The sequence below is a fragment of the Coregonus clupeaformis genome, chromosome 28 (genome assembly GCF_020615455.1).
Source record: "Coregonus clupeaformis isolate EN_2021a chromosome 28, ASM2061545v1, whole genome shotgun sequence".
Taxonomy (NCBI): Eukaryota; Metazoa; Chordata; class Actinopteri; order Salmoniformes; family Salmonidae; genus Coregonus; species Coregonus clupeaformis.
Window position 1 is genome coordinate 10,358,254 of NC_059219.1, and position 19,236 is coordinate 10,377,489.

Consider the following 19,236-nt stretch of genomic DNA (forward strand, 5'->3'; position numbering starts at 1 on the left):
AAAGTATTCATACAACTTGACTTATTCCATAATTACAGCCTGAATTGAAAATGGATTAAATAGATTATTTTTTTTACCCCATCTACACACACTACCCCATAATGACAGTGTTTTTAGAAATGTTTGCTAATTTATTGACAATGATATGTAAATGAGACATTTCTGTATAAGTATTATTTTCATACCCCTTTCCTATGACACTCCAAATTGAGCTCAGGTGCATCCAATTTCCTTTGATCTTCCTTGAGCTGTTGCTACAACTTGATTGGAGTCCACCGTCCAATTCAATTGTAACTTCGCTGGTTCATTGTTGCCGATGTTAGGCTAGCAAGCATTTTAGCTAGGTAGCCTATGAAAACAAAAAGCGTACTGTATGACAGCCATAGACCATTTTGCCAACATGAGAGGAGGATGGCATTGGTGTTCATCTAGTCTATGAGGGTGTCAACCTTTTTTTTTTCTTTTTTTTACACAAACACACAAACAGATATCAGTACCATGGACAGCCACATGAGATTTAACAACAGTGATTGGACTAAATTGTTTTTGGTATCTTTTAAGTTTGTTTTCAGTGTATTAAACTAAGCATATAAAGCCTTGTTGATTTGATGATTAAGTTGAAATGGTGCTGGAATAGTGGAGGCAGTGCTCCTGCTGTCTTTGTGCTGACTTGTGGTAACTCTGTGGTTCTAAAGCAGTAGTTGCTTAGTAAACTATCAAACATTTTGTTACATGCAATATTTGCTTTGTGGACTTCACCGGACAGATCTTGCTCTCCGGTTTTGTGATGAAACAAATGTATGTGCAGTTGAATTTATTCCGCCACTGTGTGACTTGTCTTATTGTCACGGCCTTATTGTATATCACAGTGACGTATGAATGATTGGTTATAGGTTGAAATATGTATTTTTTTACTGGCTTGGCTTCCCTAGTGATTTTACCCACGCATCGCTACTGGGGATAACGGGTGGCGTTAAGTGTTGAGGATCAACTGAAATGTAAGATTCTCGGTGTCTGACTCCTGCCGTTTGGTGCGAGAGCGTTGTGGAACAGAGAAGACACGGTATGTCCTGCTGAGTTTTGATGCAGAGTCTTTACCCAACAAAGTCAAGTTAGGACGTGTCAGTTATCCCGTGAGCTTTTGTCCCAAAACCATTATGGTGTTTTAGGTGCCAAGCTTATGGTCATGTTGCAGCAGTGTGTAGGAAGGAGATTCCTATATGTGAGAAGTGTGCAGGAGGGCATGAGACAAAGGAATGTGTAGTATCAGTGGAAAAGGGTGTGTGTGTTAATTGTAGGGGTACCCATGGTGCTGTAGATCAGTGTCTAGTGAAAGGCAGGTTGAGGTTGCCAGGATCAGAGTAGTACAGAAAGTGTCATATTCTGAGGCAGTGAAGAGCGTAGTAGAGGAAGATGTGTACAGGGCGAGGGATCTTAAGAGGATTCCTGTGAGTAGGCCGAGGCCAATAGAGAGTGATAGGAATAACGTGCCTCAGTAAGTCAGGGAGTATCACTCCTACTCCCCAGGAGCTATCATTTGTTGACTTCTGTAATCGCAAAAGTCTTGGTTTCTTGCACATAAATATCAGAAGTCTACTTCCTAAGTTTGAGTTATTCACTGCGTTAGCACACTCTGCCAACCCTGATGTTCTAGCAGTGTCTGAATCCTGGCTCAGGAAGGCCACCAAAAATTCTGAAATTTCCATCCCCAACTATAACATTTTCCGTCTAGATAGAACTGCCAAAGGGGGTGGAGTTGCAATCTACTGTAGAGATAGCCTGCATAGCTCTATCATACTATCCAGGTCTGTGCCCAAACAGTTTGAGCTTCTACTTCTAAAAATCCACCTTTCCAGAAATAAGTCTCTCACTGTTGCCGCTTGCTACAGACCCCCTCAGCCCCAGCTGTGCCCTGGACACCATATGTGAATTGATTGCCCCCCATTTATCCTCTGAGTTTGTACTGCTTGGTGACCTAAATTGGGATATGCTTAATACCCCAGCCATCCTACAATCCAAGCTAGATGCCCTCAACCTCACGCAAATTATCAACGAACCTACCAGGTACAACCCTAAATCCTTAAACATAGGTACCCTCATAGATATCATCCTGACTAACATACCCTCTAAATACACCTCAGCTGTCTTCAACCAGGATCTCAGCGATCACTGCCTTATTGCCTGCGTCCCGTAACGGGTCCGCGGTCAAACAACCACCCCTCATCACTGTCAAACGCTCCCTAAAACACTTTAGCGAGGAGGCCTTCCTAATTGACCTGGCCCAGGTATCCTGGATGGATATAGATCTCATTCCGTCAGTAGAGGATGCCTGGTTGTTCCTTAAAAGTAATTTCCTCTCAATCTTAAATAAACATGCCCCATTCAAAAAATACAGAACTAAGAACCGATATAGCCCTGGTTCTCCTCAGACTTGACTGCCCTTGACCAGCACAAAAACATCCTGTGGCGTACAGCATTAGCATCAAATAGCCCCCGCGATATGCAACTTTTCAGGGAAGTTAGGAACCAATATACACAAGCAGTCAGGAAAGCAAAGGCTAACTTTTTCAAACAGAAATTTGCATCCTGTAGCACTAACTCCAAAAAGTTTTGGGACACTGTAAAGTCCATGGAGAATAAGAGCACTTCCTCCCAGCTGCCCACTGCACTGAGGCTAGGAAACACTATCACCACCGATAAATCTACAATAATCGAGAATTTCAACAAGCATTTTGCTACAGCTGGCCATGCTTTCCATCTGGCTACCACTAACCCGGCCACCAACTCTGCACCCTCTGCTGCAACTTGCCCATGCCCCCCGCTTCTCCTTCACACAAATTCAGACAGCTGATGTTTTGAAAGCGCTGCAAAATCTGGACCCCTACAAATCAGCTGGGCTAGACAATCTGGACCCTTTCTTCCTAAAACTAGCCGAAATTGTCGCAACCCCTATTACTAGTCTGTTCAACCTCTCTTTCATAACGCTCTGAGATCCCCAGAGATTGGAAAGCTGCCGCGTCATCCCCCTCTTCAAAGGGGGTGACACTCTAGATCCAAACTGCTACAGACCTATATCCATCCTGCCCTGCCTTCGAAAGTATTCGAAAGCCAAGTTAATAAACAGATCATCGACCATTTCGAATACCACCGTACCTTCTCCGCTATGCAATCTGGTTTCCGAGCTGGTCACGGGTGCACTTCAGCCACGCTCAAGGTCCTAAACGATATTATAACCGCGATTGATAATAGACAGTACTGTGCAGCCGTCTTCATCGACCTGGCCAAGGCTTTCGACTCTGTCAACCACCGCATTCTTATTGGCAGACTAAATAGCCTTGGTTTCTCAAATGACTGCCTCGCCTGGTTCACCAACTACTTCTCAGATAGAGTTCAGTGTGTCAAATCGGAGGGCCTGTTGTCTGGACCTATGGCAGTCTCTATGGGGGTGCCACAGGGTTCAATTCTTGGGCCGACACTTTTCTCCGTGTATATCAATGATGTCGCTCTTGCTGCTGGTGACTCTCAGATCCACCTCTACGCAGACGACACCATTTTGTATACATCTGGCCCTTCATTGGACACTGTGTTAACAAACCTCCAAACGAGCTTCAATGCCATACAACAATCCTTCAGTAGCCTTCAACTGCTCTTAAACACTAGTAAAACTAAATGCATGCTTTTCAATCGAACGCTGCTAGCACCCGCCCACCCGACTAGAATCACCACTCGACGGGTCTGACCTAGAGTATGTGGACAACTACAAATATCTAGGTGTCTGGTTAGACTGTAAACTCAACTTCCAGACTCACATAAAGAATCTCCAATCCAAAGTTAAATCTAGAATCGGCTTCCTATTTCGCAACAAAGCCTCCTTCACTCATGCTGCCAAACATGCCCTCGTAAAACTGACTATCCTACCGATCCTTGACTTGGCGATGTCATTTATAAAATAGCCTCCAACACTCTACTCAGCAAATTGGATGTAGTCTATCACAGTGCCATCCGTTTTGTCTCCAAAGCCCCATACACTACCCACCACTGTGACCTGTACGCTCTTGTTGGCTGGTCCTCACTACATGTTCGTCGTCAAACCCACTGGCTCCAGGCCATCTATAAATCACTGCTAGGCAAATCCCGCCTTATCTTAGCTCATTGGTCACCATAGCAGCACCCACCCGTAGTCTGCGCTCCAGCAGGTATATCTCACTGGTCATTCCCAAAGCCAACACCTCCTTTGGCCGCTCATTCCTTCCAGTTCTCTGCTGCCAATGACTGGAACGAATTGCAAAATCTCTGAAGCTGGAGACTCTTATCTCCCTCAATAACTTTAAGCATCAGTTGTCAGAGCACCTTACCGATCACTGCACCTGTACACAGCCCATCTGAAATTAGCCCACCCAACTACCTCATCCCTATATTGTTATTTAATTTGCTCTTTTGCAGTCCAGTATCTCTATTTGCACATAATCTCTTGCACATCTAGCATTCCAGTGTTAATACTATTGTAATTATTCTGCACTATAGCCTATTTATTGCCTTACCTCCATAACTTGCTACATTTGCACACACTGTATATATCTTTTCTGTTGTATCTCTGACTTTATGTTTTTTTTACCCCATATGTAACTCTGTGTTGTTTTTGTTGCACTACTTTGCTTTGTCTTGGCCAGGTCGCAGTTGTAAATGAGAACCTGTTCTCAACTGGCTTACCTGGTTAAATAAAGGTGAAATAAAAAAATAAATAAAAAATAAAAAAAAAGTCTGGTTTCTTAGCGTTCATAGCCATGGTTATCAACTGTACTGCAGAAATGGAATATAAAATAGATGTTGTGGTGGCAGCTGCAGAGAAGTGCTTGGGTGTATGAGTAGAAGAGTTACAAGGTGTGTTGTACGATAGTGTCCCTTCCTCCCAGGCTTCCGGCCTGGTGTAGGATCAGATGAGGCAAAATTAGTGGAATATCGGTGGGGTTTTAATGGCTGTAGGATTAGCTGGGGATGAAGATTTACGTTCCAACAGGTCAATGACCCCAAGCATATAGCCAAAGCAACGAACAAATGGCTTCAGAACAAGAATGTGAAAGTCTTTGAGTGGCCCAGACTTGAATCCCATTGAAAATCTGTGGAAAGACTTGAAGATTGCTGTTTGCTGCCGCTCCCCATCTAACTTAACAGAGCTTGACATGGAATCACTGGTCACTTTACATACTGCTTTACTCATCTCATATGTATATACTGTGTTCTATTCTATTTTATTTAGTAAATGCCACTCAGACATTGTTCGTCCTAATATTGATATATTTCTTAATTCCATTCTTTTATTTTTAGATTTGTGTATTGTTGTGAATTGTTAGATACTAATGCACTGTTGGAGATGGGAACACAAGCATTTCGCTACACCCGCAATAACATCTGCTAAATATGTGTATTTGATTTGAGAAAATATGCCAGGAAGAATGGGAGAAAATCCCCAAATCCAGATGTGCAAAGCTGATACAGACATACCCAAGACGACTCAAAGCTGTACTCACCCGCCAAAGGTGCTTCTAGAAAGTATAAACTCAGGGGTGTGAATACTTATGTAAATTAGATATTTGTGTTTTTCATTTTCAATACATTTGCAAAATTTTCAAAAAACAGGTTTTCACTTTGTTATTATGGGGTATTGTGTGTAGATGGATAATATTTTTTGTTTTGTTTTGTATCTATTTGAATTCAGGCTGTAACAACAAAACGTGGAATATTACCCCCAGAATTTTAGAGTGAATGAAACAGAGCTCCTCTAGACATTTAGCATAGTTGATCTGACAATTAAGAAAGAGAACTCTCAAATATAATTAACATTTTAGGGTAAACACGTTCTATTTTCATAACCGTAAAGAAAACGCTTTATCACGAAGCTGTAGCTAGGCTTTCCATAATGCGCACTTTACAGCGCGCCAAAAATAACCGGGACATCTTTCCCATAATATCCTTCCGCACAACTGAACGATGTAAGAAAATATCACTGATGGCCCTGGGATAGATTTCTATAATTATAATATTTATAACTATTCATGTGGTCATTGGTATCAATAGAGCATGATATAATTGGTGATTAGAAATGTCGAAACACTACTTTTGTGATGAACTATGTTTGCTTGCGTCAGGATACTACGTGCTGTCACTTGTCTTCCGTGACGTTTGTGGCGCCAGAAATCAAGGATTTCGGTTGGGAAGGGGTGTGTGATCGGGCGCGACACACGTTACCTAGGAATGTTATTAAATAGTTACAATTTTGATACGATTTAGTAATCCCTTATTTATGCTTTAGTGTAAATAATCTGTTTTAAGTCAGGATGGTGATGCTACGCAGCAGCGGCGTGGGCGCGGAACCAGCAACTCCGAAGAGGAATCGGGCTGACTTGGATACGAGCTCCGAGTTTCTGTCCCTGCAGCACTCCTCGCAGACAAAGTCGAGTCGTCTGAAGAGGGGCCTGGATGACAGCTTCAGCAGCACTGAAAAGACGAGAAATGTGAGGCCCTTTTAAATAGTTGACATTATAAAATGTCACTGTAAACTCCGCTGTTGATCATTGAAATGTGTTAGCATGTTAACTAACTGACAGCATATGTTAGCTAACCAGCTAACTAGCTAGCCCGCCATTGACGTTTGTGCCTAGCTAACCGCATTCTATGCCAGTTGTAACCTAACGTTAGCTAACTGGATGCTAAGGTTCTAAATTAGTTGGCCTGTTACGCCATAGGGATGTAAACTAGAGATAGGGGCTATCTCCCATAGATGTGTATATATCGTGGAGTTGAGTAAACTAAGCTAGTTAGCTAGCCCCTTGGTTAGTAAGTGGAACTGACGAACTACAATAAAAGTGGTTGTTTCTGAATGTGGATAGGTATGTAGCCTGCTAGCTAACTTGTATAGTTAGCCAGCTGTAAGTTCGCTTACTAACGTCACACTTAAAATGACTGGATCCTTCTGTGAATGCAGCTGATGTTTTTGTTTTATCCTAACATAGGGTCACTCGATGGTGAAGGAGGAGGATAGCCCTCCCAGACGAGGATCCCTGAGGACCAGGGGACAGACCGTCAAACATGAGGTGTCCTTTGCTGAAATGAATGGCCAGACTAAGTGCCCAACCAAGTCCCCTGAGAAAGAGGAGGAAACTGGCGAACACAGCACAAGGTAACTACTTATGTTTTATGCAGATAAATGGTATTCATTGTATGTGAATCAGCTTCCACTCCTCTCTGTATAGTCGGTGATACCGAACATGATGTTTACAAACATAAGAAGGTATGTCATCACAACCCAGGCCTCCATCTTTAAGTTCTCATTTTGTTTATCTCTGCAGGAAATCCCCAAGACTGCAGGGTGATGGAAAAGCCTCCACATCATCCAGGGACAAGCAATCTGAAGCTGGTAACTACATCATTTATAGATCACATTTACATGAATGAATGCCACCTCCAACAGTATAGCATGAAGGAGACACCATTTAGTTTCAATTATTTCAGCTACAATGTTTATCATCAAGTTACGATTTTATTTTATTTTATATATCTTCTTCCAGATGCTACTGATGAAGTTGAGGAAGAAGAGGCCTCTACTCTGAAGAAGACCCAGTTTGTCCTGCGTCCCAGGGAGGAGGACAGCTCTGTGAGACGCAGCTCCAGGATCACCAGATACAAGCGCAACTCCAGGAACCAGTCTGTGCTCTATAACCGCCTCATCACCAAGTAAGAACATCTCCATCAGCAGTCATCGTGCATCAGGGGTGGCCAACCCTCCTAGCTACCCATCTACCACAGGGTTTTTCTCCAGCCCTAATCAAGCACCGGGGCAGGAGAAAACGCCTGCATGCACAGTAGCTCTCTAGTAGGAGGGTTGGCCACCACTGTTGTACATCCTCTTGTCAGTCTGGGTTGCATGTTTTATAAAGGCAAAGTTGATAACAGTGAAATTAATGTGCGCTACTTTTTCATTCTATTCGTAAAGTACTGCTGAGGCAGTGCTGCAGAAGATGGATGACATGCAGAAAATGCGTCGGCGTTTAAGAAGCAGGGATACTACAGAGGAGGTAAGCTTAATTAATGCTACAGGTTCATAGCTTTATAATAGAGGTCGTTAAACGTCACCGTGATGTCTCCCGTCAATGTCATGCTCCCCATTCTGTTAGACCCTGTACGCTGGGGCCAAGAGGAAAAGGGCTTCTGAAACAACCGATGAAGGAAGTGAAGACCCTCAAGAGAAGGAGAATGGAGGGAACTCCAGTGAAGAAGAGCATGATAAGGAAGAGGGAAGCAAAAATAATCAGGCAGATGAGGAGGAGGAGGAGGATGATGAGGAGGAGGAGGATGATGAGGATGATGAGGAGGAGGAGGAGGATGATGATGATGATGAAGAGGGTGAAGATGACAACCAGAAACGCTATGACTTCAGGCAGAGGAAAGCTGCAGTTCGCTACCAGGCACCTCGGGAGGGTTAGATATTTTCTGTTTAAACTGTTTGGATCTTTTGTTTCACTGAAGTCTGTATACTTACAGCCAGCAGCACCAGTACATGTACTCAACATTTATTGTCAAGCTGTACTAGTAGTTATTATTCCCATCGCTTGTCCTTCGACTCATTTCTCATGGTTGACCTTTTTTATTTCCCACTATCCCCACAGAGCCCAAGACAAAGTCCATCTTCTTCAAGACTTCAAGACACTTGTCCCCATCCAGGCGGAGGTATAGGTTCAGCTCTACTGGTCCAAGAAGCCCTTACAACAGGAGAGGCAGCAGGTCGGTAGGCTACAGAACCTAGTGCCTACTACCATGTCAGACTTATCAAGTTTAGTTTAACGTTGTTTACTAACTATTACAACAAATCACAATTCATTCCTAAATGCTACTTCCTTGCGCTTCTGATTTCTGGCATCCACAGGAGTGTGTCTGAAAGGTAAGTCATTGCCAGTGTGTTTTAGGTGTGTGGTGTCATCAGGGTTTCTGTAATGGCTGGTTTCTTGGTCATTGAGCTGCATGGTGATGGGTGATGGTCTGTGTACAGTAAGTTGTCTGTGGGTGCTGCTTGTGACTGGTCAAATCCTGACGTTACTGGCCTTTTGACGTCTGGCTCTGCCATACTCCTTTCTTGTCCCTGTAGAAGAAGACATGCCATCCACAGTAGTGACTCCACCTCCTCCTCATCCTCTTCCTCCTCCTCCTCCTCTGATGATGAGAAGTTCCAGAGGAGGAGGAGTAAGAGCAGGAACAGATCTGTGAATAGATGTCTTCCCATGAACCTGCTGAAAGAGGATGTCCTGGGAATCCACAAGGACAGGATGAAGATTGGAGCCAGTCTAGCTGACGTTGACCCCATGCAGATAGACCAGACAGTAAGTCTAGCTGACGTTGACCCCATGCAGATGGACCAGACAGTAAGTCTAGCTGACGTTGACCCCATGCAGATGGACCAGGCAGTAAGTCTAGCTGACGTTGACCCCATGCAGATGGACCAGGCAGTAAGTCTAGCTGACGTTGACCCCATGCAGATGGACCAGGCAGTAAGTCTAGCTGACGTTGACCCCATGCAGATGGACCAGGCAGTAAGTCTAGCTGACGTTGACCCCATGCAGATGGACCAGGCAGTAAGTCTAGCTGACGTTGACCCCATGCAGATGGACCAGGCAGTAAGTCTAGCTGACGTTGACCCCAGGCAGTAAGTCTAGCTGACGTTGACCCCATGCAGATGGACCAGGCAGTAAGTCTAGCTGACGTTGACCCCATGCAGATGGACCAGGCAGTAAGTCTGACTAGTAACAGTAAGGAGGAAACCTTCAGGAGCTCTCTCCAGTCCATACTTGCACCAGTCATGTTAAAGGGGGAAAGGATAGATAACTGGGACAGCCCTGGACAACATTGAAATGGTGTAATGTGTTTTATGTAGGTGCGTTTTGACAGCATTGGGGGATTGACCAGACACATCTCTGCCCTGAAAGAGATGGTCGTCTTCCCACTGCTCTACCCAGAGGTGTTTGAGAGGTTCAAGATCCAACCTCCAAGGTAGTTAGAAAGAAGAAAGTGAACGGTGCAACATACATTTCTGCTGTGTGTTTTTATAAACTCATCCATACTCTTATGGTGAAATGATCTAGGATATGCTGTATAGTAAGTGTAGAGACTTGCTGTGTGTGTGTGTAGGGGCTGTCTGTTCTACGGACCTCCTGGAACAGGGAAGACTCTAGTGGCCAGGGCGTTGGCTAACGAGTGCGGTCAGGGAGAGAGGAAGGTCTCTTTCTTCATGAGAAAGGGAGCAGACTGCCTCAGCAAGTGGGTGGGAGAGTCTGAACGCCAGCTACGCCTGCTCTTCGACCAGGTCAGTACCTACCGTTATTATCTCCATGGAAGTTTGCTTCGACCAGGTCAGTACCTACCATTATTATCTCCATGGAAGTTGGCTTCTGCTTCTGAAATGTATTGTTCCAGGATCTTGAAACGGAGATGATTGGAGTTGGAGGAAGAAATACTAAAACTATTTTTTTTTTAAACAACAAATCTTTTAGGCCTATCAGATGCGGCCGTCGATTATTTTCTTTGATGAGATCGATGGGTTGGCTCCAGTCCGCTCAAGCAGACAGGACCAAATACACAGGTCAGACACTGTGTTAATCGCTGGAAGAATTGATTTGAATGCAACCGTTATTGCTTCTCGTTTAGCTATTTGGTGGCTTTTGTTTAGTATGATTATGTCTTTGTACAGTGGGAATAATGTTCTGTATGTGTTTCCATCTTACAGCTCCATCGTGTCCACTCTCCTTGCCCTGATGGATGGGTTAGACAGCAGAGGAGAGGTTGTGGTGATCGGAGCTACTAACCGTCTGGACTCTATAGACCCAGCTCTCAGACGGCCTGGACGCTTCGACCGAGAGTTCCTCTTTGGCCTGCCTGACAGAGAGGTGAGACAGGGGTCTTAGTGACCACTGGTGTAATCATTAGTGCATGCTGTAGCAAACAGTTTTGCAACAAAAACCAGATTTTTATTGGACAAATTCAGGTAGGTCCCTCCCCATATATCAAAAGTTTGGACACACCTACTCATTCAAGGGTCTGTCTTTATTTTTTACTATTTTATACATTGTAGAATAATAGTAAAGACATCAAAACTATGAAATAACACACATGGAATCATGTAGGAACCAAAAAAGTGTTAAACTAATCAAAATATATTTTAGATTCTTCAAATAGCCACCCTTTGCCTTGATGACAGCTTTGCACACTCTTGGCATTCTCTCAAGCAGCTTCACCTGGAATGTTTTCCAACAGTCTTGAAGGAGTTCCCACATATGCTGAGCACTTGTTGGCTGCTTTTCCTTCACTCTGCCGTTCGACTCCTCCCAAACCATCTCAATTGGATTGAGGTCGGGGGATTGTGGAGGCCAGGTCATCTGATGCAGCACTCCATCACTCTCCTTCTTGGTAAAATAGCCCTTACACAGCCTGGAGGCGTGTTGGGTCATTGTCCTGTTGAAAAACAAATGATATTCCCTCTAAGCCCAAACCAGATGGGATGGCGTATTGCTGCAGAATGCTGTGGTAGCCATGCTGGTTAAGTGTGCCTTGAATTCTAAATAAATCACAGACAGTGTCACCAGCAAAGCACCCCCACACCATAACACCTCCTCCTCCATGCTTCACGGTGGGAACTACACATGCAGAGATTATCCGTTCACCCACAGCACGTCTCACAAAGATATGGCGGTTGGAACCAAAATCTCAAATTTGGACTCCACCGGTCTAATGTCCATTGCTCGTGTTTCTTGGCCCAAGAAGGTCTCTTCTTATTGGTGGCCTTTTGTAGTGGTTTCTTTGCAGCAATTCGACCATGAAGGCCTGATTCACGCAGTCTCCTCTGAACAGTTGATGTGTCTGTTACTTGAACTCTGTGAAGCATTTATTTGGGCTGCAATTTCTGAGGCTGGTAACTCTAATGAACTTATCGTCTGCAGCAGAGGTAACTCTGGGTCATCCATTCCTGTGGCGGTCCTCATGAGAGCCAGTTTCATCATAGCGCTTGATGGTTTTTGCGACTGCACTTGAAGAAACGTTCAATGTTCTTGACATTTTCCGTGTTGACTGACCTTCGTGTCTTAAAGTAATGATGGTCTTTTCTCTTTGCTTATTTGAGCTGTTCTTGCCATAATATGGACTTGGTCTTTTACCAAATAGGGCTATCTTCTGTATACCAACCCTACCTTGTCACAACATAACTCATTGGCTCAAACGCATTAAGAAATAAAGAAATTCCACAAATTAACTTTTAACAAGGCACATCTGTTAATTGAAATGCATTCCAGGTGACTAAATCATGAAGCAGGTTGAGAGAATGCCAAGAGTGTGCAAAGCTGTCATCAAGGCAAAGGGTGGCTATTTGAAGAATCTCAAATATAAAATATATTTTGATTTGTTTACAATCATGATACAATATGTGTTATTTCATAGTTTTGATGTCTTCACTATTATTCTACAATGTAGAAAATAGTAAAAATAAAGAAAAGCTCTCGAATGAGTAGGTGTTCTAAAACGTTTGACCAGTAGTGTATGAGTGTGTGTGTATGTGTATGTGTATGTGTATGTGTATGTGTATGTTATATATATATATATATATATATATGATATTAAAAGATCACTTGTGAGAGAAGCAAACCGGTAGCAGACATTACTTTGTTCTACTGAGATTAGGGTATTTATTTTCATGTAGGAAAACTGTTTTTGGAAACATTAATATTTGACATAAATGGTGATGTTGTTGTCCACTGGAGGCTCGGAAGGATATTCTGCAGATCCACACCAGACAGTGGACTCCCCAGCCGTCAGACTCTTTCCTGGAGGAACTGGCGGACAAGTGTGTTGGTATGGTGTTCATCCCTCTTCTCCAAACTGACCTATAATAAAAATAAACTTTCTTTCAACGCCATTTTAAATTCCAATCTGTCAAATATTCAAATCGTTTTCTGAGGCTCACTGAAAGTGTTGTGTGTAATCAGAACATGTAGGTGATGCTCCCTTACGCTGTCACACCAACGTCCACCTGCTGTGTCTCCTAGGTTACTGCGGTGCTGACATCAAGGCGGTGTGTGCGGAGGCGGCTCTGTGTGCCCTGAGGAGACGATACCCTCAGATCTACTCCTCGTCCCAGAAGCTGGTGTTAGACGTGGCGTCGATCTCCATCGGCAGCAGGGACTTCCTGTCAGCCATGAGGAAGACCGTCCCAGCCTCCCAGAGAGCTGTGTCGTCCCCAGCCAAGGCTCTGACTCCTGTAGTCCAGCCACTGCTTGGTGCAGCCCTACAGACTGTACTGGGTACAGTTAGCAGGCTGTTCCCCCATGCAGAGCAGGGACTCAAGAGAGACAAGCGAGACAACGGTGGGTCAACTGGGACAAGAGAGAATCTCTTATGTTTCTCATGTGAACGGTCTTCATTGTCTGAGTATTTTTAGTCCACAGGGCCGTGTTGAGTAGGGTGAAATGTTTTGAAACGGGGAGGTACTACCGGAACTTCTCCCAATAGTTTTTTGTTGCAAACGGTATTTTCTACGTTGTCCCCTACTAAATATGACCCAGATTTGGTATGCCCTCCTGCCGGTTGTATAAGAATGGATATGTTGAGTTGTATTCTTGAATGTCATACTTCGTTGTCATGTTCTAAGACATTTTACCACTTGTCTTTAGGTGGCCTCCCAGCTGGTGTTTTAGAAGATGATCACCTATACAGTGAAGATGAGGACTCTGTCTGCATCAATGGTCTCTCTCACAAGGCCAAGGCAGATGGGGGCTTCCTGCATTTCAGCAGGTGGGTAACGTTTTTTCCAACGCACATAAATCCGTATCCCAAAAGTCTTTCTCCTACTCCTCCCTGAAGTGTGCTTTTTGAAAGCTTTGAGATCCGTGTGGGGACTGAAGTGTAGACTTCATGAAAAAGGGGGTAGAATGGGTATTGAGCTCTTGTCTTGTACAGTATTTTATAAACTTTTTCTCTCCCCTCTCCTCCTGTCTGTTCTCCCAGGAGCGTGCTGAACCAACCCACATCGTACCGTCCCAGGCTGCTGCTGGCGGGGCGTCCTGGGTCAGGTCAGAGCAGTCACCTGGCCCCTGCCGTGCTCCATGCCCTGGAGAAGTTCACAGTCTACACCCTGGACATAGCCGTGCTGTTCGGAGTCAGCACCACCTCTCCCGAGGAGGCCTGCGCTCAGGTACTGTACTCCCCCTTGGATCACGCCCTGTTTTCTGTATAGTGGCTCTATTGAGCCCTGTGCCATCAGCCATGACAGACGGTGAATCTCAAGTCTTTCCTTGAGTCCTTGATTCTTCACATATTTCTCAAAACTAATTGGAGGAGAAGGTCCAAGGAGAGAGGAATCAAGGAGTCAAATAAATACTTTTGAGATGAACCCAGAGATATATAGTATTGATGTTCCATTGGATGTCCTGTATTGATGAACCCAGAGATATATACAGTATTGATGTTCCATTACATGTCCTGTATTGATGATTTGGTATTTTATTAGGATCCCCATTAGCTGTTGCTAAAGCAGCAGCTACTCTTCCTGGGGTCCACACAAAACATGAAATATGACATAATACAGAACATTAATAGATAAGAACCGCTCAAGGACAGAACTACATACTTTTTTTTTTTTTTAAAGGCACATGAACCCAGAGATATACAGTATTGATGTTCCATTGGATGTCCTGTATGTCTTGACTTGTAGATATTCAGTGAGGAGGTATGCGTGTTCAAATAAACACTTCTGTAATGATGTTTGGTTGTGTTGTAGATGTTCTGTGAGGCCAAGAGGACGTCCCCCAGTATCCTGTATATCCCTCACATCCAGCAGTGGTGGGACACGGTGGGGTCTGCTCTCAGAGCTACCTTCCTCAGCCTGTTACAGGACATCCCCTCCTTCTCACCCATCCTGCTGCTGGCCACCTGTAGTGTCCCCCACAGCAGTCTCTTCCCTGAGGTAGGTACAGTAGACAGACGACACCGCACAGCGGTCTAGCAGGATGTAGTGAAGACGCCAATATGGCGGTGTATTATGTCTTCTGTTTGTAACAGTGTGTCATATGAAAATGTGATTGTATTATAAATTGACTCTTGGAAGATTAGTCCAAACGAGAACAAAAATAGATCCTAATACAGTCAAATCACCAACAGGAAACGGGACACAAGCCCTAAAAAATTTGCAATCGCTCCCTTCCCCTGTGGGAGAAGCTGGAGGGTTGGAATTGGGCTTCTGAGCAGGGGATCAGTCAGTCCTATTTATCTGAATGTTATGTTCACTAGGTGACTCATCTTGGTAAATGTCATCCACCCCCCCCAATAGGTCCAGGACCTGTTCTGTGCTGAGTATGGAGAGGTGCTCCAGGTTCAGATCCCAACCCCACAGGAGAGGAGGAACTTCTTTGACGATCTCATCCTCAACCAGGCTGCCAAAGCTCCTGCATCCAAGAAAAAAGCAGGTAAGATGGCACCATATTCTATGATGTATTTTTGTGGAATCCTGGATAATGGTCCAAAAATGGTTAAACAAGCTCAACTTCACAACTAGTAAGTATTGTATAAGAGGTGCCGGTAATCGAACAGTAGAAAATTAGAGGAGCAGGTTCTCTGTACCAAAGCTGTCGGCACTCAATCAGCCATGTGGTTAGTCACTTACCTCCCGGTCCTCCTCCCCAGTGCTCGCAGCCCTGGAGGTGCTCCCTGTAGCGCCCCCTCCTCCCCCCAGGACGCTGACGGAGCAGGAGCAGCAGCGATTGGAGGAGCAGGAGGAAGACACTCTCAGGGAGCTCCGCCTCTTCCTGCGTGATGTCACCAACCGCCTCTCTCAGGACAAACGCTTCAAGGCCTTCACCAAGCCCGTCGACCTGGAGGAGGTGAGACTGACGATCAATTACTGTGAATGAATGTGTTCTGAGACAACTTGTTTTAAAAACAAAATAAGATGAGGGTTAAATAAAGAGGAAAAGAGACCAGATGATGTCTAAACATTGACATGGTGGAATCTTCTAGAACTGTATCACGTGGAGAATGGCTGACCTGTTCCTTTTGGATCATGGTTGTGTTATGTCTTGTCTAGGTGCCTGACTATGCTACAGTTATCGAGCATCCCATGGACCTGTCCACTGTCCTCTCCAACATCGACACTCACAAGTACGTGACTGTGAAGGAGTTTGTACACGACGTGGATCTCATCTGGAAGAACTGTCTGGAATACAACCCTGACAAAGATCCTTCAGGTAGGAAATATGCTATATCCAGAATTTTTAAGATTTTGTATGCCTGTTCATGGGAGAATGTTTCATTTATTTAATAAATGTATTAATTCCACTAATCATTCATTACTTAATTCAGCCAACACTATTAATTCATTCAAACATTCATTCATTCATCCATCCATTCAACACTTCATAATCCTACTGATGACAAGTCTGTTTACTGGATGTTTTCCAGATCGTCAGATCCGCCACAGAGCATGTGCTCTGAAGGACACTGTACAGGCCATCATCAAAGATAAACTGGATGAAGACTTTGAGAAGATCTGCGAGGATATCAAGGTGTCCCGCAGCACCAGAGGTCAGGTGTTATTCTATTGGTGCAGAGTAGTTCTAGAAATAAATTGTTATAGAGTAGAAATACATTTAGCTTTTCATTTGTTCAGTTTATTCTGCTGCTCTCTCCTTTTTGTATTCAATCAAATGTATTTATAAAGCCCTTTTTTACATCAGCAGATGTCACAAAGTGCTATACAGAAACCCAGCCTAAAACCCCAAAAAGCAAGCAATGCAGATGGATGAAAGCAGAGGATTCCTGATGGATTAAATATGAACTCCCTCTCTCTTAACTTCCAGGTTGTGCCACTTCAAGGTTTGCTCCATCCTACTATCACGTTCATCCCAAGACAAGAGCAGTGGATGTGGAGAGCACCGATACAGCAGGCCCCTCTAAAGAGTCTACTGCTGCTGTTCCCTCAGCTGTGAACACACCACGTCCTTCAGGTTAGCAAGCATCTCAATCATGTACAGACACACAATGCTACACAGGTTAGCGTTTCAACACTCTGCAGACAGACTTCTGTCTCCCAACAGAGGATGAGCTACAGAGAACTTTCCAGAACTATAATATAACAATATGCCATTTAGCAGACGCTTTTATCCAAAGCGATTTACAGTCATGCGTGCATACATTTTTGTGTATGGGTGGTCCCGGGGATCGAACCCACTACCTTGGCGTTACAAGCGCCGAGCTCTACCAGCTGAGCTACAGAGGACCACCTATCCTCTAATCACTGCTGATACTGAGAGATGAATGATAATGCCTGTCAGTTTCTCTCACCATGTTTACACTCATCATTCAGTCATTCATAAAGGTGTTTATTTTATTGTTGTTGATGAACTGATCATCTACTAATCAGCAGCTCAGAAGAAGAAACGCAGGAAGAGCCGCTGGAGCAATGGCATCATCAGGAAAAGGTCCTCTCCTCACACCTCTAAAGACCATTCTGATGTGGTGGAGGAAGGAGAGGATGAGGAGGAGGAAGAGGAGGAGAGGAGAGGGGCAGAGAGTGAGGAGGGGGGTGACGCTGCAGAGTCGGGGCTGGAGGAGCTGGAGATCACTGGGGCTGAGGAGACCCCAATGGAGCGGGAAGAACCAGCCCAACAGGAGAACCAGGACGGCCAGCCCATGGAGCAAGACACTAAGGACAGGCAGACCATGGAGGAGGCTAGCCAAGCTACAATGGAGGCAACCCAGCCCAGGGTGGTGGAGGCTGGGGCTGGAGACCAGAGCAGTGAGGGCACCCAGGATCCTGTGGTAGTGGCTGGAGCCCAGGAAAACCACATCTTACTAGAAGGGGGAGACAATGTATGTTATTTTGTTGTGAAATGGATGATGCTTTTTGTATGGATGATTCTCCTGCTGAATCGATTTGTATTTTGATGTTTTCTACTTTTTCCTCATTCACCCAGGGGCAGGTGTCCACTACAGACACAACTGAGCCTCCGAGATTGGAGGTGGAGGAAGAGACTACCACAGGTTTGTAGCCTCCCTTCACACAATGACACCCCCCCCACCCCACCCCACTCAATCTGTCGTTTTTAGGTGAACTTTGTTGAATTGTAAACTCACTCCTGTCCTCTTGTCAGAAGCGGGAGTGAGGCGTGTGACGCGGGGCCTGAAGTACCAGGGGATGCAGCAGGTGATGGACGTTGCCAAGGCGATACTGGAACAGAAGACAAAGCCCCCGGTGGTGGATCACAACAAACTAAAGGTAGCTGATTCTCACTGCAGCTGGTCCAGGGTCAGATCGTTGCCCAGCCTCCTAATGGATTTGAGGTTGTGTTATCTGATCCTAGAGCTGTGGTTAAGGCAACTAGCCAGTGGCAGCCTGTTTATGCTCTTATCGCTGTATGGAAATGTCATGTCAAGCCATGTTTGGCTTGACAATGACAGTAATAGAGTTGGCAAGAGCACAACCCGATCAGGAATCAGACTGAGGCAACTTCTTCCTTTTAGACAAAGATGGAGGATATAAGACCTCCGTGCTGAACTGGTTTTCTGGTCCTTCATTTCAGGAGCTGCTTCAGAGAGTAGTGTCTAAGACGGAGGGACATGAGGTCTATCAACTGGAGAAGCTATATGCCCTGTTATGTCAGAGTATCTACAGACACCGCAAAGACTACGACAAGACTGCCCTGCTGAAGGTTTGTCATTCTATACATTTTTTAATTTGTAGTATATATATATATTCTTCTGTTGCTATAAGTGTACTTTATGAAACAAATATTGAGCAATGCCCCATAAATTGTGTTTTTGTATGTTTTCTAATGTTTTTTTTTAAATTCTCTTTCCAGGAAATGGAAAATGAAATTGAAGATTTTTCATAAGGAGTTTTATATAATAAAGATCAATGTAGCTGGTCACGGATTGCCTATAGTATTTCCCCCATTGTCTAAATGTATAAAGAACAAGTCTATAACTATATTTTGATAGAAATATACAGATGTGTATTTCCTAAACTTGTATACTGTTGCTTTTATTTAATTAAAGTGTTTTTTACAAGTATTTACTCTGATCTTGTCTTGTTATACTATAAAGGCTAGACATTGATGTGTTCATTTGGTTGAAAAATATATATATTACCAGTAACTACCTTGTTATAGCTGAATACAAACTGAGCATGACGTAGCTAGAATTGGAGAGTAG

The 19,236-nt window shown here is 44.3% G+C and overlaps 1 protein-coding gene across 3 annotated transcripts; it reads left to right on the forward strand.

Moving 5' to 3' along the window:
- Window positions 1-5,856: 5,856 nt before the first annotated feature.
- LOC121542770 (ATPase family AAA domain-containing protein 2) lies at window positions 5,857-19,095 on the forward strand. Of its 3 annotated transcripts, none has more exons than XM_041852304.2 (28): window positions 5,857-6,512; window positions 7,011-7,177; window positions 7,347-7,414; window positions 7,566-7,731; window positions 7,991-8,072; window positions 8,172-8,475; window positions 8,664-8,778; window positions 8,921-8,935; window positions 9,140-9,371; window positions 9,923-10,038; window positions 10,177-10,351; window positions 10,539-10,627; window positions 10,772-10,931; window positions 12,795-12,885; window positions 13,080-13,397; window positions 13,704-13,824; window positions 14,038-14,224; window positions 14,810-14,995; window positions 15,359-15,494; window positions 15,712-15,908; window positions 16,112-16,271; window positions 16,486-16,608; window positions 16,884-17,030; window positions 17,447-17,895; window positions 18,000-18,066; window positions 18,177-18,301; window positions 18,606-18,734; window positions 18,885-19,095. In XM_041852304.2, the coding sequence occupies exons 1-28, from the start codon at window positions 6,336-6,338 to the stop codon at window positions 18,915-18,917; spliced, it is 4,335 nt and encodes a 1,444-aa protein (XP_041708238.2). In that variant the 5' UTR covers window positions 5,857-6,335; the 3' UTR covers window positions 18,918-19,095. The 3 variants fall into 3 exon arrangements, with proteins under 3 accessions (XP_041708238.2, XP_041708240.2, XP_041708239.2); XM_041852305.2 differs by having other exon boundaries at window positions 5,862-6,512; window positions 17,450-17,895; XM_041852306.2 differs by lacking the exon at window positions 8,921-8,935 and having other exon boundaries at window positions 5,860-6,512.
- Window positions 19,096-19,236: the final 141 nt, after the last annotated feature.

Excerpts from the sequence above, each read along its gene's own strand:
- LOC121542770 (XM_041852304.2), top strand. The coding sequence starts at position 6,336 with ATGGTGATGCTACGCAGCAGCGGCGTGGGCGCGGAACCAGCAACTCCG. Across the intron at positions 7,178-7,346 it reads ACTGGCGAACACAGCACAAG|GAAATCCCCAAGACTGCAGG; the intron begins GTAACTACTTAT and ends TTATCTCTGCAG. Across the intron at positions 13,825-14,037 it reads GGCTTCCTGCATTTCAGCAG|GAGCGTGCTGAACCAACCCA; the intron begins GTGGGTAACGTT and ends CTGTTCTCCCAG.